The 21,958-nt window shown below is 42.2% G+C and overlaps 1 protein-coding gene across 9 annotated transcripts in view; it reads left to right on the forward strand.

Annotated features, from left to right (window-relative positions):
- Positions 1 to 20,675, forward strand: part of KCNQ2 (potassium voltage-gated channel subfamily Q member 2) — a 127,410-nt gene extending 106,735 nt beyond the window's left edge. For 3 of the 9 annotated variants that reach the window (XM_069751127.1, XM_069751129.1, XM_069751125.1), the window contains 5 exons: positions 3,801 to 4,024; positions 7,548 to 7,656; positions 7,741 to 7,872; positions 17,010 to 17,133; positions 17,398 to 20,675. In XM_069751127.1, coding sequence (XP_069607228.1) covers positions 3,801 to 4,024; positions 7,548 to 7,656; positions 7,741 to 7,872; positions 17,010 to 17,133; positions 17,398 to 18,129 — 1,321 coding nt within the window. In that variant the 3' untranslated portion in view covers positions 18,130 to 20,675. Of the gene's footprint in view, positions 1 to 3,800; positions 4,025 to 7,547; positions 7,657 to 7,740; positions 7,873 to 14,739; positions 14,848 to 17,009; positions 17,134 to 17,397 lie in introns of all 9 variants that reach the window. The other 6 variants (XM_069751123.1, XM_069751121.1, XM_069751124.1 and 3 more) reach the window with 3 other exon arrangements.
- The last annotated feature ends 1,283 nt before the right edge of the window (positions 20,676 to 21,958 follow it).

The raw sequence follows: 21,958 nt of genomic DNA on the forward strand, positions 1-21,958 counted from the left end.
TGTCTTTTCGTCTGGCGCTTCCGGCCTCTTTTGCTATCCATGATGTCTTCCTTTATTGCGGAAATATGTGGAGCCCGTTGTTCCCTCTATTGATCCTCCGGCCCCTGTTTTGGTTCATGGGGAGTTGGAATATGTTGTTGAGAAGATTTTGGATTCCCGTTTTTCGAGGCGAAAGCTTCAGTACCTGGTCAAATGGAAGGGTTATGGCCAGGAGGATAATTCTTGGGTTTTTGCCTCTGATGTCCATGCTGCTGATTTGGTCCGTGCCTTTCATCTGGCTCGTCTTGATCGTCCTGGGGGCCCTGGTGATGGTTCGGTGACCCCTCCTCAACCCTGTTGTGAATTCTGCTCTTGGGTTCCCTCCAGTGGTTGTTGGTGGGAATGCAGTTGTCTCTGACTCGCAGTCCTGGCCAGGTGTATCGGATAACTACAATTCTGACTGGGATATTTAGGTGTGCTGGATTCTTTAGCCCTTTCCAGTTGTCAATGTTTCTTTGGAAGTATTGGTTCTCTGCCTGGCCTCACCTGCTTAGCTGCCAATTTCAGCAAAGATAAGTGTTTTATTTTTGTATCTGTGGCACACTGCTGTGTGCTTGTTTCAGTTTATTCCTGCTCTGTTTGTAGGATTCACTGGAGTTGCAGATATATGCTCCTACATCTTTAATTAGATGCAGGAAGTTTTTGTATATCCTGCTGTGGATTTTTTGAAGGGTTTTAATACTGACAGCACAGAACTCTGTCCTATCCTGTCCTATCTACCTAGAGTGGCCTCCTGTGCTAAATCCTGTTTTTTCTGCCTGTGTATGTTTTTTCCTCTCCGACTCACCACCAATATTTGTGGGGGCTGTCTATCCTTTGGGGATTTTCTCTGAGGCAAGATAGTATTCCGATTTCCATCTTTAGGGGAATCTAGTCCTCCGGCTGTGACGAGGTGTCTAGGTGTGTTAGGTACACTCCACGGCTACTTCTAGTAGCGGTGTTAAGTTCAGGGTTGCGATCAGTATAGTGGCCACTTTCTCCAGTGAAAGTTCTCATGCAGCTCCAAGGTCACCGGATCATAACAAGGGGCAGTATTATAGTAGTTATATTCTTGTACATAGGAGTAGTATTATAGTAGTTATATTCTTGTACATAGGGAGCAGTATTATAGTAGTTATATTCTTGTACATAGGAGTAGTATTATAGTAGTTATATTCTTGCACATTGGGGCAGTATTATAGTAGTTATATTCTTGTACATAGGGGCAGTATTATAGTAGTTATATTCTTGTACATTGGGGCAGTATTATAGTAGTTATATTCTTGTACATAGGGGCAGTATTATAGTAGTTATATTCTTGTACATGGGGCAGTATTGTAGTTATATTCTTGTACATAGGGGCAGTATTATAGTAGTTATATTCTTGTACATAGGGGGCAGTATTATAGTAGTTATATTCTTGTACATAGGAGTAGTATTATAGTAGTTATATTCTTGTACATAGGGCAGTATTATAGTAGTTATATTCTTGTACATAGGTAGAAGTTATATACAGAGAGCTACAATTATAGTAGTTATATTTTTCCTTGTGAGGAAGAGTGCTGTATTCCTGTGTGCCAATGTAACTGGGAAATTTCCAATATTCATTATGAGTGGAGAATACACAGATTTAGGCATTTCACCTGCAGGCTAATTCAGACACATTGCCTGTTATTTATCTTCATGCATCAGTTAATTATTTAACCCCTCTTAAGGTACCGTCACACTAAGCGACGCTGCAGCGATACCGACAACGATCCGGATCGCTGCAGCGTCGCTGTTTGGTCACTGGAGAGCTGTCACACAGACAGCTCTCCAGCGACCAACGATGCCGGTAACCAGGGTAAACATCGGGTTACTAAGCGCAGGGCCGCACATAGTAACCCGATGTTTACCCTGGTTACCATCGTTAAAGTAAAAAAAACAACCACTACATACTTACCTACCGCTGTCTGTCCCCGGCGCTGTGCTTCTCTGCTCTGGCTGTGAGCAAAGCGGCCGGAAAGCAGAGCGGTGACGTCACCGCTCTGCTTTCCGGCTGCCCGGCGCTCACAGCCAGAGCAGAGAAGCACAGCGCCGGGGACAGACAGCGGTAGGTAAGTATGTAGTGGTTGTTTTTTTTACTTTAACGATGGTAACCAGGGTAAACATCGGGTTACTAAGCGCGGCCCTGCGCTTAGTAACCCGATGTTTACCCTGGTTACCAGCGAAGACATCGCTGAATCGGTGTCACACACGCCGATTCAGCGATGTCAGCGGGACGTCCAGCGACGAAACAAAGTTCTGGACTTTCTGCCCCGACCAGCGATATCACAGCAGGGGCCTGATCGCTGCTGCCTGTCACACTGGACGATATCGCTAGCGAGGACGCTGCAACGTCACGGATCGCTAGCGATATCGTCTAGTGTGACGGTACCTTTACACAATGCTTCTTTAGTCCCACACTCCTCATTCCACCATTGCATCTTGATTTCCACGTGTCTTGCGTTGTCTGCTTATAGCACCTTTGTGTCTCCTTTACGCTTTGCTATATCAAACACTTATTTGCTATATGCATGAAAATAACATCTTATGTGATTTTTCCATGATACATTGTTTCAGTCTTCAAAACAATTAATGCATAAACGTTGAATGTTCCAACACTTCACAAGTATTGGAACGCTCCTTGTATAACAACCTTGCACTTTAAAAGTACCCCATTTTTAGCCTTTACTTTTAAAGGGAGTTTGTTAATGATCAGTTGACTTTAGAACAGCGGTCTTCATCCCAAAGCGCAATTATACTGCATATCCTGAAAGCCTGAGACTGGGTAGACACAGATTGAAGTCAACTACTTTGATTATTCCATATGCTATCAGTCCAAAAGGGCAGATCTCTGTCCATTTCAAGTGCCAATATAACAAGTCATTCAGCAGTCACTCCCTTTAATAATCAGTCACCTGTAATACTCCTAGCAGATGTAGTCATTTAAAGGGAATCTGTCAGCAGGTTTGTGCTATGTATTCTGATAGCATTATGATATAGGGACAGAGACCCTGATTCCAGTGTTGAACACTTAATTTACTGGGTGCAGTTGGTAGAATCACATTTTTCTCTGCTACAGATCTTGCAGCACTCGGAATGTTGAATCCTGCAGAACCCCACCCACACCACTAATTGGCTGCTTTCTGTTTGCACTGTGCATAGGCAGCAAGGTGCTAATCAGTGCTGGTGGCACGGTTGGACTAGGAGGCACCAAACAGCTTGTGCTGTAGAGATTATCTCCTGCTGATAAAACACTGATTCTATTGAAGCAGTAAAACACAGTCCAGTAAGGGAGACATTGCCGGAATCAGGGTCTCTGCCTCTAGATCATTCTGCTCACAGATTAAGCCTGCTGACAGAATAATTCGGTCACATAAAACTGGTGTAGAGTTCTCCTAATGTGACATACCTTTGGATGTCCATATCACTGCCTAAGTCACTGCTTGGCCCAACATGGTGGCTACTACAATAAACAAAGGAACATCTTGATGTATTCCTATTGGTATAAGAAGAATTAGTTTTTAGTGGTGGAGTCATTGACAGGCCGAGATTAAAAACCGTTAAAGATGTGTTCTCAGATGGCGGGGTCAAAGAAGTTGTGCTGGGCCTTGTAGTGCCAAATGTTTAATTGCACTGGTCTAGGAGGTATAAAGCAGGCCTTGCATTGCTCATTCATATATTTCTTTTGCATCGTATTAATTTTTCTTTACAAGTTATTTTTGGGATTGTTGGTCAGCGCCTTTATTTTGTGTCCGCAGCCAGAAAGTGAGCTTGAAGGAGAGGGTGTTTTCTAGCCCCAGAAATGTTGCTGCAAAAGGAAAAGGTTCTCCTCAATCTCAAGGGGTGCGTCGTTCCCCCAGCGCTGACCAAAGCATGGAGGAGAGTCCAAGCAAGGTGCCCAAGAGCTGGAGCTTTGGAGATCGAGGACGGACTAGACAGGCTTTCCGCATCAAGGGATCAGCATCACGGCAGAACTCTGAAGGTGGGGTCATTGATGGACCTGATGTGGGCTAATAAAAACACTTCCAGCTTCTCAATGGTCTAGGGTAGTAAAGAGTCTAATGCCATTTTCACTAATAGCCTGTATTCCTGGTCGTCTGTGTAAAGATTAATGCTTGTGTCTTCATTGATCGTGGAGGGGTTAAAGGGAATTTGTCATCAGAAAATGGCCTACTGTTTAAATTAGGTTTTTATGTTAAATGTCTTTGTAAGAAAAAAATAATTTTTCATATGAAAATCTGTATAAAAAAATAGAAGTCTTGCAATTTTCACACTGACCACTGGGGCTATTTTAGACTTTTTTCAGGAAGAGTTTTCAGCAGTCTCATTATCATCACTGACAGGATTGTAATGAAAGGTAACCGGTCTATTCATTGCACTAGGTGATGTCACAGTTGCCCCTGCTCCCACTCCTTTCCTAATGACCTTTGCACATGCTCATTATTTGCTTCATTACAAAGTATAGCGTCCAGGTGAGTCTATTGCTGTTAATGTACATGTAACTTTCCTACAATAACAGGATGTTAGAGACTAGAATAACCCCAGTTGCAAAAATGGGAAGATTTCTAATCCTTTTTTTTTTAATATGCAGATTATATTCTGAAAAGTAAAAGAATAAAAAAAAAACCATATTTTTGAAAACACACACGCATTATAAAAACCTGATTCAAACATCAGATCATTTGCTGATGACCCATTCCCTTTAAGGCTTGTGATTGACTTTGTGGTCTAGGATAATGTAATCCATATATATAATTGTCTAAGGTCCACTTCCGTGTGTCTGTCTGTCCGTCACGGAAATCCCGCGTCGCTGATTGGTCGCAGCGATGGGCACAGTCCGGCCGCAAATTGGCCCCTCCCTACTCCCCTGCAGTCGGTGTCCCCTCCATACTAATTACCCCCCCCCCCTCAAGTCAGTGCCCATATAGCATTAAACGGATTGCTTTACACCGCGGCATAACGTGCCAGCATTGGCTTTCCCTGTGCTTACGTGACATTATGTCACAAGATTCCTGTGGCCAATCAGCGCTGGCTTCACTCTCATCTCCTATAGACGTAATTGACATTGGGTGGGGGGGATGGGACAGGGCGGCTATAGCTATCACTTCCTCTGGCCGTCTTCATTTGTCTGACGGCGTGGAAAGTGAATCCACACAATTGGCCACAGGAATCGCATGACATAACAATGTCACGCGATCCCCGGGAAAACTAGTGCAGCCACTGGAGGTGAGGATAGGTATTATTATTTTACTGAGGGGAAACAGGGATTCAGAAGGAGTTATCCAAGTAGTGGACAACCCCGTCTAAAGAGCTTGTCCGGTCACACATATTAATGACCTATCCACATCGGATCACTTTGGGTCAACCACCAGCACCAATCAGCTGTTATAATCTGCGGCCGCTAGTGGTTGTGAACATTTTGAACTGAGCTGATTTAGGAGCTGTTCTGCAGGACCCGGCAGCAGCCTCTACACATTGAATGGAGATAAAAGTGTTTACATCCAGCAGCTGCAAAGTCAAATAGCAGCTAATTGGTGTCAGACCCCCACAATCTCATATTGACCTCTCCTATGTTTCCTAGAATAATGCAGTTACTGATCCTTGAGTCCCTGATGGTCTAGGGTAAAACAGGGGCTAATATCTGCCTCCATGTTGACTCTGAATATTTGTTTCTTAGGGTAACAATTTTTTATTAATAAGATAATATTTAAAAAAATCACATAACTTATATAAGAGACCCTGTGCTGTAATTTGGCAATTGGAGACGTAGGTAATAATGCCCACTGATGTTTTATAGGATAATTATTATAAGCAGTATTACAGTGGGGAAAATAAGTATTTGATATACTGCTGATTTTGCAGGTTTTCCCTCTTACAAAGAATGGAGAGGTCTGTAATTTTTATCATAGGTACACTTCAACTGTGAGAGACAGCATCTAAAAATAAAATCCAGAAAATCACATTGTATGATTTTTACATAATTAATTAGCATGAAATAAGTATTCAATACCATAAAAAACAGAACTTAATATTTGGTACCGAAACCTTTTTTTGCAATTACAGAGGTCGGACGTTTCCTGTAGTTCTTGACCAAGTTTGCACACGCTGCAGCAGGGATTTTGGCCCACTCCTCCATACAGATCTTCTCCAGATCTTTCAGGTTTCGGGGCTGTGGCTGGGCAACATTGAGTTTCAGCTCACTCCAAAGATTTTCTGTTGGGTTCAGAAATGGAGACTAAGTAGGCCACTCCAAGACCTTAAAATGCTTCTTACGGAGAGACTTCTTAGTTGCCCTGGCTGTGTGTTTCGGGTCATTGTCATGCTGGAAGACCCATCCACGGCCCATTTTCAGTGCTTATTGAGGGAAGGAAGTTGTTGGTCAAAATCTTGCGATACATTACCCCATCCATCCTCCCTTCAATCCTGTCCCTTTTGCAGAAAAGCACCCCCAAAGTATGTTTCCCCACCATGCTTCTTGGTTGGGATGGTATTCTTGGTATTCTTTGTCCAAACACAGCGAATGGAGTTGATACCAAAAAGTTATATTTTGGTCTCATCTGACCACATGACTTTCTCCCATGCCTCCTCTGGATCATCTAGATGGTCATTGGTGAATTTCAAATGAACCTAGACATGTGCTGGCATGAGCAGAGGGACCTTGGGTGCCCTGCAGAATTTTAATCCATGACGGGATGTGTTACTATCAGTAATGTTTATGGTCTCAGCTGGACCATTGAGCAGGTCCTCCTGTGTTGTTCTGGGCTGATTTCTGACCTTTCCCAGAATCATGCTTACCCCGTAAGGCGAGATCTGTCATGAAGCCCCAGACCGCGGGAGATTGACAGTCATCGTGTGTTTCTTTAATTTTCTAATAAATGTGCCAACAGTTGTTGCATTCTCATCTAGCTGCCTGGCAATTGTCCTGTATCCCATCCCAGCCTTGCACAGGTCTACAATTTTGACACTGGTGTCCTTAGACAGCTGTTTGGTCTTGACCATGGTGGAGAGATTGGAGTGTGATTGTTTGAGTGTGTGGACAGGTGTCTTTTATACAGGTAACAAGTTCAAACAGGTGCAATTTAATACAGGTAATGAGTGCAGAGTAGGAGGGCTTCTTAGAGAAAAACTAACAAGTCTGTGATAGCCAGAATTCTTGCTGGTTGGTAGGTGATCAAATACTTATTTCATGCAATACAATACAATTTAATTATGTAAAAATCATACAATGTGATTTTCTGTTTTTTTATCTTAAGAGTCTGTCTCTCACAGTTGAACTGTACCTAAAATAAAAATTACAGACCTCTCCATTCTTTGTAGGTGGGAAAACTTGCTAAATTGGCAGTGTATCACATACTTATTTTCCCCACTGTATTTCCTCCCACCTTTCGTCTTCCTTTGGTCTCGGTTATGTGAACTACTCCTATATTTGTAGTAATCTTTAAAAACAAAAAAGATCTCCTTCACTTTGCTTAAATAATGTTATTCATGGAGGGTTCTCCACCCAGCAGCCAGCCTCCCTGGGGAGGAGATTCCTGAGGACAACCGGAGCTGCAACTGTGAGTTTCTCGCTGAAGACCTTACTCCTGGTCTCAAGGCTTCAATTCGAGCCGTGTGGTAAGTCTTCTAAATTTCACCAAGTCATCCACAGTGAGGAACTAGATTGTTCAATGACTGACCTGTTTACTGTTGCATCTTTAGCGTAATGAAATTTATGGTATCAAAGCGGAAATTCAAGGAAAGTCTCCGACCCTATGATGTGATGGATGTGATAGAGCAGTACTCAGCTGGACATCTCGACATGCTTGCGCGTATCAAAAATCTGCAATCCAGGCAAGGAATCTTCTCAATTTCTCTTCCTGCCATATACACACAATAATATACACGTTTATGAGCAGATCCTTCAACTACTACAGAGTCTGAAGTCAATAATATGTAAAATGTTGGTGGCCATGTAGAGAATACGGACTACACCACTATGTTAATCCCTCAGTTATGGGATTTATATATATTACATTCAATGACCCAAAAGATTCTAGAACTTGTATGTAGAAATGTTGATCTCATTGTCGGATTACGGTTCACATTGTCTGATGTGTATCCATGCAACCCAGAGTGTATTCGAGTGGTGAAATATGGCCGACGCAGAGCTGTTTCACGCTCTATCGGGGATAACATGTTCGTCCATTTGGTTTAGTTGATTACCTTTGATAAAAGCGCTGAGTTTCAATAGGTTGCTAAACTTAAATATGAGTCATAAGGTGGAAAATTGGTCCAAGTTACCGTATGCTGAGATCATGAAGGTGGCTTCAATGAAAACAGGATCATGAAGAATTGATCAGAGCTAAGTCCAATGATATAAGGAGGGCATATTGTAAAATTAGCCCGTCTAAACCCATGTAATATCCAATACATGAGCTGAACAATTATAGGAGAAAAAGGAACATGCTATCAAACAGGGGCCACCAATACATAATCAATATTTTATTAGAGTATACAAAAAAATACATACTGTAAAAACCTATAAAACCAAAGAGTGCCCACTGTGGGGTGGGATGCCGCCTTGTGGACCTAAGGGATATGCATGCATATACATCCCACCGCATGTTCATGCATTTATAAACTCATAAAGGATTAAATATCAAATAAGCATACACTGGCCAATGTTACAGATATATATACTATTTTGACACCTGGTATGAGGCACCAACAAAAGAATGGACTTTCTTTTGTTTTAAACCCAGTATAGGCCTAATGGCAAATTGGATAAATCCGACAAATAGTGCAGGAAACAAGGCACAATGCAAAACAAGTGTACAAATGAAAATTAAATGTCTATATTTGAATCAAAACACTGTGCCCTGCTGAAAAGATATCCTTTACCAACATGTGTAATTTACCATCCTAATCGAAGATAAACTTGCAGCATGTGCATGAAACATGGATGGAAAATGATACTGGAAAGGATGATGATAAAGAGTCTCAATAGACTAAATTAATGAAAAAATGCCATAGCTGCAGCTAGAGCATGCCACCAGAGAAGTGCACACAATACCTATTGAACATGACCAGAGTATATGCCAGAAGGTCCGGAGGACGTGTGAGCCCTACGCGTATCGCCACTGAAAGTGGCTTCGTCAGGGGCAGGTGTAATGGCTCCTGTACACTTATATATATATATATATATATATATATACTAGATGGAGGCCCGATGCTGTTGCATTGGGTGGGCGGAAATGTCACGATGGGGGCAGGTTTTGCAGCGTTGAGAATCTCTCCCCCTATGTTCTCACCCACCTATCCACTCTCTCTTTCCCCATGTGCTGACTTCTCCCATCTGTGCTCTCTACTTTGACCTGTCTACCCAATGTGCTATTCCCCCCGTCTCTCCTTCCTGTTCTGTGTTCTCCCCTCAAAGACAATACTGACATTACAGCAGGAGATCGCAGAGGATACATTTTGTGAAGCAAAATATTGTTTTAAAAAAGGCAGTGAAATATTTTACCTCACAAAATGAATCCTGTGTGATCCCCTGCTGTAATGTCAGTATTGTCTTTTGCTTCCTCCCCTGCCCAGGAGATGTTGTATGCTCTGTACACGGTCAGACACAGACAATTTTTAAAATGATATTAATAAAACAGGATAAGGGTTCTGATGAAGAAGGACTGCGTTCCTTCGAAACACGTCGGTTGTCTGCTTGGTCCCAGTGTTGCTCCACACTTTTTGTGACGTCACACAGTGAGCGCTCCCATCGGCCATTTTTTTTTTTTTTGCTTCACTGTCTCCAGGGACGCCACCGGCCGGGGCGTTCCTGGTTTCCACGCCGACTCACCGCCTTCCTGTTTGGCTGCTGCCACCTGGTGCTGGCTTCCTCGTCCGGTACCTGTTCCTCAAGAGCAGCGTCTCATGTGCTGGACTCACTTTCCAGGCGCTCGGATCCTTGGCACCTCTGGCACTACGTCTATCATCAGATCTCGGTGAGTTAGACTCGTATTGGTTAGTGCCAACAGCTCTGGTACCACGTTGTGCTCAGCATAGTATTTATCACAGTGCACTTATCCTTCCACTTTTTTCCCATCACATGTAGCAGGGACTCAGCGGGGAGTTTATTAATAGGGGCAACTTTTGTATACTCCACCTAGTGGTATATAGATTCCTCAGCACAGACATTTCCCTTTAGCGCGGTATCATCCTGTTTTACTAATATTGTTTACTTACATTGACAGCCCTGGCATCTGGCTGTTTTGATACCAGGAGCAAAGGGTATCTTTTCTATTGGTAGCGCTGGTGTTTTCCTTTGTTGTATACAATTTTTAAAATGAACTTTCGTTCATGGGAAAACCCCTTTAACCCCTTCACGACATGCGCCGTACTAGTACGGCGCATGTCGTGTCTCCTCCTTTGATGTGGGCTCCGGCGCTGAGCCCACATCAAAGTCGCAACATGTCAGCTGTTTTGTACAGCTGACATGTGCACGCAATAGCGGCAGGTGGAATCGCGATCCACCTGCCGCTATTAACTAGTTAAATGCCTCTGTCAAACGCTGCCAGCGGCATTTAACTAGCGCTTCCGCCCATCGGGCCGGAAACGCGCGCATCGCCGACCCTGTCACATGATCGGGGGTCAGCGATGCGTCGGCATGACAACCTGAAGTCTCCTTGAGACCTCTATGGTTGTTGATGCCGGCTTGCTGTGAGCACCACCCTGTGGTCAGTGCTCATAAAAAGCCTGTAATTCAGCTGCATATAAGCGATCTGATGATCGCGGCTATGTAGCAGAGCCAATCAGGCTATGCCAGCTTCTAGCCTCCCATGGAGGCTACTGAAGCATGGCAAAAGTAAAAAAAAAATGTTTTACAAAATATGAGAAAAATAAAAAAAATATAAAAGTTTAAATCACTCCCCTTTCGCCCCATTCAAAATAAAACAATTAAAAAAAAATCAAACACACACATATTTGGTATCGCCGTGTTCAGTATCGCGCAATCTATCAATTAAAAAAAAGGATTAACCTAATCGCTAAACGGCGTAGCGAGAAAAAAAATTAAAAACACCAGAATTACGTTTTTTTGGTCGCAGCGACATTGCACTAAAATGCAATAACGGGCGATCAAAAGAACGTATCTGCACAAAAATGGTATCATTAAAAATGTCAGCTCGGCACGCAAAAAATAGGCCCTCACCTGACCCGAGATCCCGAAAAATGGAAACGCTATGGGTATCAGAAAATGGCGCAATTTTTTTTTTTTTTAAGCAAAGTTTGGAATTTTTTTCACCATTTAGATAAAAAATAACCTAGACATGTTTGGTGTCTATGAACTCGTAATGACCTGGAGAATTATAATGGCAGGTTAGTTTTAGCATTTATTGAACCTAGCAAAAAAGCCAAACAAAAAACAAGTGTGGGATTGCACTTTTTTTGCAATTTCACCACACTTGGAATTTTTTTCCCGTTTTCTAGTACAAGACATGGTGAAACCAATGGTGTCGTTCAAAATTGCAACTCGTCCCGCAAAAAAATAAGCCCACACATGACCATATTGACGGAAAAATAAAAAAGTTATGGTTCTGGGAAGGAGGGGAGCAAAAAACGAAAACGCAAAAACGAAAAAGGGCTGCGTCTTGAAGGGGTTAATGTAACCGGCTTCCCCTGCCTGTAGACATGTCGAAATTCGCACAGGCGCAGTAAATCAGATCGCCACCATCTTTGTGCAGACAGATAGCAGCATTCCTCCTGTACAAAGATGGCGGCGGCGTGTTCGTGACGGTGCTCCGCTGGTGGTACCTCGCAAGAGGTTGCATACAGCGTACACAGTGTGTGTGGTGCGATGGTGTCCCGCTGGTGGTACCGCGCAAGAGGCTGCATACGGCGTCTACAGTGTATGTGTGGTGCGACGGTGTTCTGCTGGTGTTACCGCGCAAGAGGCTGCGTATGGCGTCTACAGTGTGTGTGTGGTGCGACGGTGTTCTGCTGGTGGTACCGCGCAAGAGGCTGCGTACGGCGTCTACAGTGTGTGTGGTGCGACGGTGTTCCGCTGGTGGTAACACGCCAGAGGCTGGTACCACCAGCAGTTTCCCTATTGAGACACCCATCACTTGGATGTCCCAATATGGCGGTCGGTGAACTTACGCCGCTTGGAATTCTGGGATCCGGACACATCTGTACGGAACAGGGTGTGAAGACATTACAAGGTAAGTATGTATTAAGATATAGACATACCAAAATGAGAGGATCCACAACAGCTGTGCGAGACGCCAACAAGAAACCGGAAATGACATCAGCGGTCAGGTTGCAGTAGCCAGAAGTACTGATACGCAGGTATGCAGTGAGGCAAAGTGCCAGCTGGCACAGAGACGGGGGACTGCGCATGCGCCAAATAAAAACTCCATAGATTAAAGAAGGAAGATCAGTCGTGAATGAAAATACATTACAGCGCATGTGTGCAAATATCAAATGCACAGCTATAGATGAAAGCTGCAGAGCCTCACAGTACATGCGTGCAGGTATCCTGTTAGTACAGCTATAAACAGAAGCTGCAGTTTAGATGTTTTCTGCACCGCAAAATGAGGTGTAATGTAATAACAATTTAGCCACGTGCGCTAAATGGCCAAATGCCATATATACCAAGAAGTTTGGTGATACAAAGACAAATAGTGTGTTTGTGCCATAGAGCCAATGACAGTGGAGATTAATGGCACATGAAGTCCGAATTTAAATATCAAAAAATAAGGTACTGCAGTTACTAGCAACCACACAGTCAGAGTCAGAGCCCGCAGGTCATGTGCAAAGAGACCGCAAAATTGTGAAAAACTAAGGTGAGCTATGTTTTCCTAAAAAACAAAAAAACTCCAAAGTGTTCCTTGACAGGTGGAAACTTGAAATACCATAGTCAAATGTAATGCAATAAGATCTTATTAAATGTGACCACACCTGGAATTATCAAAAGGTTTATTTGAATCATCCCACAATACAGTGCCACTAGGAATATTATATTACAATGGATCCCCCCAAACATGGGGGTAAGCTACCAAATATGATGAAAAGGAAGGCCGAAACACATGAAGAATTATATGAATATCATGTAAGTAGTAACATGCAGAAACTTGACGAGGTAAATGAAATAAAATAGAAGATAACTAATTGCTTCATACCAAATCACGTACCCGGTGTCAAAATTGATGGGAAAATAATTACAGTAACCCAAAGGGATGTCAGAAATATCACCTAAAGTCAAACCCCATACCAGGCGAATACGTGAGCTATACAATGATATAGCGGACTTGGCTCCTATAAAATTCACGCTAGCACTGTACCTTTTACTGAAATGAGGGGGCCTTGGTGCACCGTCACCATTTTGCATGTTGAGTGCTCGCTTCCCAGAATGAGCTCTGCCTAAAGTTAACCAGCATGTGTGCACACTGGCACTGCCTGAGCCTGACCTCGCACGTAGCGTCGGCATACACAGTGTGGCTGGGCACTTTTTCCTGCCTGATTCTTCTCTGCTGATAGTTCTGGTTGTGTCACTGTAGCAAGCAGAGAGGAGCCAAGGAGGAGAACTTTCTCAAGCACTGTATGTGCTTGCAGACGGTGTACAGGCACAGTCTGAGCAAACACACAGACACACAACGTCGCTCTGGTAAACGGGCGCTATCAATCAGAAGCAGGTGAAGCCCCCAAAATGCAAAAAAGAGGGGGCATAATGGCAAAGCTCTTGGTTTTTCCAAGAGTACATCCTCATTTTCATGTGAATTAAGTTATTTTCTCAGTCACTGTACCAGTAACAGCTACAGTGCTAGTATGGTTTCTATAGGAGTCAAGTCCTCTATATTATTATATTGATTGTCTAAAATCCATTTAGAGTGACATACTCACTGTAGAACAGAGTTGCTGCTTAGGTTGACACAAAAATAGGTGGATTTCATCCAAAGCTGCTTGTGACCATGGAGGTGCCTACCTTACTAGTACCTTCAGTCTTGAGGTTTAATTATGTATGGTAGAGGACTAGTGCCCAGTTCATATATTATTATATGAGGCTTCCTCTGAGCCTCATGTCTCCATTCATGATTCCTCAATTTGCCACCTAATGTAGGTTAAAATAAATTCCTCTGTTTTTGACAATCAGAAGAAAAGTTGACTTGACTTTTGTCTCAGGGTATTGAAGTTATCTTCTATATTAGTCAAGGTTGAGATGATGTTATCTAAGGTCATTAATAATACTTCTAGAAGATAACGTTAACTCCATCTTAGTTGGGTTTGATAACTTTATTAATTTGACAAATGCCTTTGATAAATTCCAGTTTCACCACCAATTACACTCTGACCTGCATACGTATGATGATTACTCCCGTGACCAGTTGTGTGTCTTGTGTCATATTGTGTATTTTTTTCACTCCTCCATCATGACGCACAAACCCTCTCTATACTTTCACACTGTGTCTGTCACCTCGAACCATAGGAATATATGTTGATCTATATCCAGTATTCCAACCAGGATATTGCTACATATATACATGCAAATATATTCCAGCCATCCTAAACTTTGACTGGTGGTTTTTCTGCAACCTACACATTGACATAGCTGAATTCAGCCCAATGGAATATATTTCCAATTTATTGAAAAATTTTCCCTTTTGAATTTTTCCCAACGTTGCTTCATTATGCATTTTTGCTGGTGTTTTGTTTTTCTATTTACTTTGCCAGGATAGATATGATTGTGGGTCCCCCACCCCCTTCAACACCCCGGCATAAGAAGTACCCTACCAAAGGATCAGTGCAATCTACCAAAGAATCTCCCTTGTACTCACCTAGGTTAGGATTCACCAAAATGCCTCTTTGTATGGACTGCTTTCATTTTTTATTTCCTTTCTTGAAGGCGAACCTCTTCCAGTCCATGGTTTGTGATGGCATGTAGATGCTGGGAAAACCTAGGGGAATTAGACAAGAAATGTCATGTCGAATTTAAGGAGCCACCTCCATGTTTCTTATGAGATCATTGGCTTTTATGGACACACATAAGGTCCAAAACTGCACAAATCCAAAATAGTATAAGACCTTAATATAAGTTTCTGTATTTTATTGATGACCTGATAAGTATTTGTAGAGAACAATAATCAGGAAGCTCCAGAATTGTCAGTGACCTCAAAAACTTGGTGTATGATCAACAGTGTGATTCCCTTTAAAGGAACACTAAACCTAACTTCTGTCTACCCTGCTAAATGATATCAAATGAGGTCTACTTTATGTTTAGTGCTCCCAAGATATAGGTTTTATAGTTTGAACATCATATGAAACAGGATTTTATAGGATGAGATCTAGGGAAGCATAGTGTTCACTGGTTAGGGAGAAGCAAAGTTGTCAAGGTGACCCATGCAGAAGGTAAGTGTCCATCACATAAATGGGTGAAAGGGGTTTGCTGTATCATTTATTCTTTTTTTTTGAGCTGCAACGAGGTTGAGAAGACAAAGCATCCTCCTTTGTTTTATCTGTTGCTAGTCTTTCTTTTCTGCTCTGGGTTCTACCTTGTTATTTGCATGCACGCATGTATTCTAATGGAGCATGACAAAGATGGCATCGTGGCTGAAAACGAGCAGCATTTTTATGTCTCTTTTAATGTATTTTTTCTAAATAAATGATCTCTAGATCCCACCAAAGATTAGGATTTTAGAAGGGAGGAACCAATGTTGAGTAGATATTGCGGGTGTGTAATCATAGGCATTTTCACTGGTTATGATAACTCCTTTTGTATACGCTGTTATTTATTAGAGGGGGTTTCCCTGCTCAGGACATCATCTTTTAAGCCACAGATGAGAGCCATGTCCACAACAGCTCCCAAAAATTGTAGGTTTCTTCTGGATTATGTGGATTTTCAATTATTAAAATGGACATCTTCTGAGCAACTCTTTAAAGTAAAGAGCCATAACTTGGCACTGGGTGAGAACTTAAGAGCCAAACTGACCACTGATATGACTATCAATGGTGGTACAATTAACATATAGATCAGCAAGATCTTTCCAACTAATTGGGGTTTATAGAAGTTCTCAGCTCATGCAAGACTGATCTCAAGTACTGACAGCTTCTTCTCCATACATTTAGGACAACCCCACTGTTGTAAACTGGCAATTCAAGCTGTAGGTGAAAATTTCCAGCAGTCTTCATTTGGATGACGTACTTTGTGAGCCAAAGTCATGTATAATTTAGCATATCCAAAGCATTACCCAGATGTATTCTAGCCAAAATCATGGGACCCAGTTGGTAAAGAAAAAATAAAAGTTGCCTGGATCCCTGGCAGTTGTTTTAGGCTGTTGCTTTCTGCCTTGCAGTAGCCTGGCCCCTTCATCTTCTCTGCTGTCACTGTGTTTGTCTGTGTCCTCTTCATCCTTGCCCCTGCCACCCTCATTTAGTGCACGTGTCCCCATCACATATCATGCCGGCTGGTGGGAGCCACACAGCATTCAAGTGTGATATAGGCTTAATGATCAGTACAAAGAGAACGGGTGGGATCTGTAGATGTTGCACCCCAGATCAGCTTTTGGAAGGGTTATACAAGAGCGAATGTTCACTCATGTCACTGACATTTTCACCTCATTGCCTCTAAAATTTTCAAGATGGACTTTTAGGGGCTCAAAAAATACATTACAATTGTTGAAAGGACCTACAATTAATCTTCTACCATAAAAAGGCCAAAATAATGAATTAATTTAACTCTACTGGAAATGTGAATATTACACTCTTGTAGGACTTTTCACATGTGCCTGGGACTTGTTTTTGGTTTTCTTAGGTTAATGGCTTCCAATCGGAAATAAAAAAAAAATTGACGCCATTAGATGCTGAAATTTCTTCTAATGTAGACTGTGCTATGGTGCTAGAACTAGTTTGATTCTGAATTGCTTACTGGAATAGTAAGAATTGAAATCTGCAGTGACATTTGACTAATCTTTGGGCATTCTTGGGTATGTTTATGTTTCTGGTAGAGTGGACCAGATTGTCGGAAGAGGAGGTTCCATTAATGAGAAGGATAGGACTAAGGGAGCAACTGAACCTGAGATTCCTGAGGATCCAAGTATGATGGGTCGTTTGGGCAAAGTGGAAAAACAGGTAAGTAAATTGACAACAGGTATGAGAAATTTTACAATGTTATATTTAGCTTTTATTTATTTAGGTTTCATATCGACCCTTAAAATATCAGATTGAACCTTAAAATATCTTATCAATCCTTACAATTATGTTCACATGTGTTTATATTGAGGTAAGATCACAATATGGTTCAAATAAAATCACGTCTCAGTAATTACAGATTAGGCATTTTAATATGTATTAGCCTAGTGTAGGTGATTGTGGTAACCATTATGCTCTTTTCAGGTGCTGTCAATGGAGAAGAAACTTGACTTTTTGGTCAACATCTACATGCAAAGAATGGGCATCCCACCATCTGAAACAGAGGCTTACTTCGGGACCAAAGACCGTGAGCCTGCTCCTCCATATCACAGTCCAGAGGATAGTCGGGATCCTGTAGAAAGAAACGCCTGCATCACTAAAATTATTCGATCCACAAGCTCCATGGGTCAAAAAAACTATAGTGCTCCTCCTACACAGGGAACAACTACAACTTATTGCCCTCCATCTACATCATGGCAACAGCAGCAACAGCCGCCAAGCCACCGCCATAGCCATGGCTCTTCACCTGTAGGCGATCCTAATTCCATGGTAAGGATTCCTCCTCCCCCATCACATGAGCGCTCACTTTCTGCATTTGGAGGAAGCAGGATGGGGACAGGCGAAGAAGGATCTGCCAAACATCGAGACACAGCAGCCTTGAGAGATAGTGACACCTCCATATCAATTCCTTCAGTGGATCATGAAGAGTTAGAGCGTTCCTTCAGTGGCTTTAGCATTTCTCAGTCCAAGGAGAACCTAGATGTTTTGAACAATGGGGCAGTGGCGGGTCCTGGTCCCAGCAACAAAGTTCGTCCTTACATTGCAGAGGGAGAGTCAGACACAGACTCAGATCTCTGCACGCCCTGTGGACCACCCCCCAGGTCGGCCACCGGTGAGGGACCATATGGTGATATGGGTTGGCCAACTAGCAAATAAGCGATTGCCTAGGGATCTTTTGGACTTGTGTAGATATTGGCAAACAGCGATTCATGTAATGCGCCCAGAATAAAGGGTCTCCATATCTACATCTTCCTCCGAAGGTGCAACCACATCAAAGAATTTAGTAGCAAATATGGGATAGAAATTTTTGATGACAACATCTTCTGTTAGGCTTGCTCTAACTGCAGATTAGACTTGGTTGAACAGCCCAGTACTCTGGGGCAGGCACCCTGTTACCTTATGTGTCTGTTTGACATAGTTGAATGTTAGGTTCATTGGCCATTTTTCACTAGCTGTTGGGTTGGCACTGGTTGATATGGCGAGGTTCATCTCTTCACAACTGTTGACTTGCTGGAAGTTGGGACATCTTTGTAAGCCCCCTGGGCTACTTATAGACAGTTTTCTTAATCTCATTCATCTTCTTCACTGTACAGTGTTTTTATAGAACATTACAAATCTAGTCCCATCTATTTTCACATTCTGCCATTACAAGTGTCTCCGTCAATTGGAGAGTTTTATAGACCTCACGTTTTCAACGCCACTGTATATAGTTGTACAGGATATTTAAGACACCCCTTCGGACTGTCTTCAGATGTACAGTGTTGGAACAATGATCACTTAATAGATCTTTGTTTACCATGTATAGATTAATGTAATTATGGATAGAGACATATAATCTTCATTGGTCTCTCATGCATGTTGCAATGAAAAGTCCACATCATAGACCCCTATGACATCTTGTTTATCCCCAGATTTTTTCATTTATCTTTCTGCATGTACCAAAAAATGTGTTCCTTTTTCTTATCTCAGTAATCAAACTGTTTGCCAATAAAGCTGCCAACCGACAGGTCAGACAACAGAACTTTCTAATGAGTTCCATCCAGTTTACAGACATTGATGTCTCATCTGGTGCTGTTGATAGTTATATTAGGTCGGATATTGAAATTTCCACCACCTCCTGCATGAAAAGGGCTAGATTTAATCAATACAGCCCCCAATGTACCTAACTAATGTAAATATATGTACGATTGCGATGCCTTACACTTTTCTGTGGTCTAGAGGGCACTAGTGAGTTTTTACTTTTGAAATTCTAGTATTCTATTCACTTAACCCACCCGACCACAGTATCTCAAATGCAAACCTTTTTTTCTAATGAGGGCTCATTATAGAGATATACAAGTAATCTGTGTATGTTTTGGCTTTGGCAACTCATGGTGAGCCACAATCTGGTAACGATGACCCGAAATCATGGTGTGCCATCCTATCTATGTACTGATATTGAGGTGACAACCAACCGTAATTTGGTTCTTGGTGCACTTAGGTGAATTTAGCTTCTATGGCGTTCCATCCAGCCAACATATAGTATACAAAGGGTGGGCTAATTTAAAGGGAATTTCCAACTTCAGCATTTATTTGTTTCTTGGCTTGTGCAGTTTCCCAAGGCTTCTATATAGCCCCTAACAAGACTTTGCAATTGGTTAAAATTTTGAAGGCCATGGATAGAAGAAAGTTAGAGCCGTCCCTAAACTGGAGATTCCTTGTAGATAGAAGTCTTCTTGAAAGCCTATTTAATCTTGCAAATGTTCAGGTCCGACCTAAACAAAAGAAGTTCTTCCTGAATGCTATTGTTGAGTTGATGAAGAAGTTAAGTTAAAGATTTCTTGTAAGGGGTAAAAAGTGTGATGTTTTTTGTAAATATGGCTCCACTTTCTTTCCACACTTGTTGCTGTGGTCCTAACCATACATAAAGAACATTGCAGAACGGTTTTATAATGTGGTTGCACCTTTCAACATGGTTCGGGAGGAAGAACTTTGGATGACTCTTAAGGAGCCTTCCAATTCTTAAGCTCAGGAAGGGTTTTGTTGGGTGAGAGAACGTATTTTATGCACTTGTTTCTCTGGAATTTGGACTGTCGGGGGCAGCAGGGAGAAAAATTATTGTACTTTTTATATTGGGACTCCCAGGCTCCTTTCACCAGCCACCACTGCTGCCCGAACCAACTACTGGCACGTAGGCTTGACCTGGATTGATTTGCATTTCTACCTTGGCTTTTTGTTGCACTTGTTTTCTTCCAAAGAAACTTTTTACATAATTGCCTTTTTTTTCTTCCTTAATCTCTTAATCTCAGTTCCGTACTGGGCCGGTCGCTAGACCTGTGTATATGGTCCACTCTGGGTTTAGTAGGGGCAAGGAGCCGTGCTAGCTTCACCACACTGCCTGCATCTTGGGTTTTTTGCATCTTGTGCATGGCTGTATTTTTGCGATGTTCTGCAGTCTGCAAGAGATGGCTCAGTGCTGCGCTCCCCTTTATGTTAAGTAATCGGCCTTAACCCTACAACTGCCAGAAATGCATGCAACATCTACACAGCTCCTTGCAAGCTACAATGGCAGGGAAGTGGGTTAAAGGCAGGAGAAGATCAATAAGTAAAAGACCCCTTTTGCAGACAGAGTGCAGCTGCTCATTGCTGTGCAATTTGCTGCAAGGTTCCTTTTGCGCAAAAGGGTTGTATGCTCTTAAAGAATAAACTGAATTCAGTACTTATGACTGACTCTGGTTGAATTATGTGATCTCATCATTCACTCTGTAAAATTGCCAGTTCACCGAGTTGTCAGATTAGACCTGCCTATGAAGTTGGAGGATGAAAGAGGAGGTGGGTTGAGCAGAGTGAAAGAGTTGCAGCTTCTAGTGTTTTAGCTCATCTCTGTGCTGGAGTCACAGCTACACTGCTCAGTGTAGAAATCACTCATGTGTACTGTGTATGGGAGATATCATAGGAGCTAGTCTCTTCTCACTAGCTCAAAGAAAACTGAAAAGTAGATACGGAGCCTGTAAAGGTAAAGCTGATGATAAGTTCAGGACATTGTGTTATTCCTTGTGTACTCACATATAACAGTTTATTGAAAAGTCAGTAACATAGCATATTTTACCCACTTTAAGAGTTCAATAGACTGAATATCCTGATCGAAACTGCAGTTACTTTTTGATAACTTATAGATAAGTAGGGGGGTCTCACCATTGGGCCCGGCACCAATCAACAGAGCAAGGCACTTTTATCGCTGTTAGAATGGCGCAGCATTGAACATGTCCGACCGCCCTTTTATTTATTCACTATGCAGTTCCATAGAGAATGAATGGAGTGGCTCTTGGGCATGCACACTTTTGACCATTCTAACAGGGATTGGACTGCCCCTTTCTGCCATTTGGTGATGGTCCCAGTGATCGAACCCCCGCTGATCTAGACATTTTCACTTATCCCGGAATAACTTATCTTGACTGGAAAACCCCTTTAAGTTCGATTGAACACTATAGTGTTAATGTGTCGGTAGACTACTCATTATGATAGAACCGATTTAGTACCACCAATGTTATAATATCAGCACAATGCGGTGAGAAGGTAGGTAGATGCCAAAGGGACTAGACCAGTACTGGTGGCACAAGAGTTCCCATCAGTGCCAAGAGGATCTTTGTTTTTGGGTTTACGCAAAACAGTATTTTTTAGTGCCTTTACATAAAGAGAGAGGCTGCTATGGAGATATATTATGAGGAACTCCCGATTAAAAGAAAATCCTTTTAGAAGTGTGTCTTGCCTTTTTTCACTACAACATCAACAACTTAATGAAAAGACTAAACTGATGTTCTTCAAGAGGTTGCTCATAATCCCGGACCATAGACCGTGGGTCATAAAATATCTCCTCAACCTACCTAATGATAGTGATAATGGCTACAAGTTGGAGGCTCCTTATCCCTTATATCTCTTCTATGAATAGTTTCTTCAGTCATATTGACATCAAACACAAGAACCTTGTTAGCCATTTCCAGAATAG

This window comes from Ranitomeya imitator, chromosome 2 (assembly GCF_032444005.1).
Source record: "Ranitomeya imitator isolate aRanImi1 chromosome 2, aRanImi1.pri, whole genome shotgun sequence".
Lineage (NCBI taxonomy): Eukaryota > Metazoa > Chordata > Amphibia > Anura > Dendrobatidae > Ranitomeya > Ranitomeya imitator.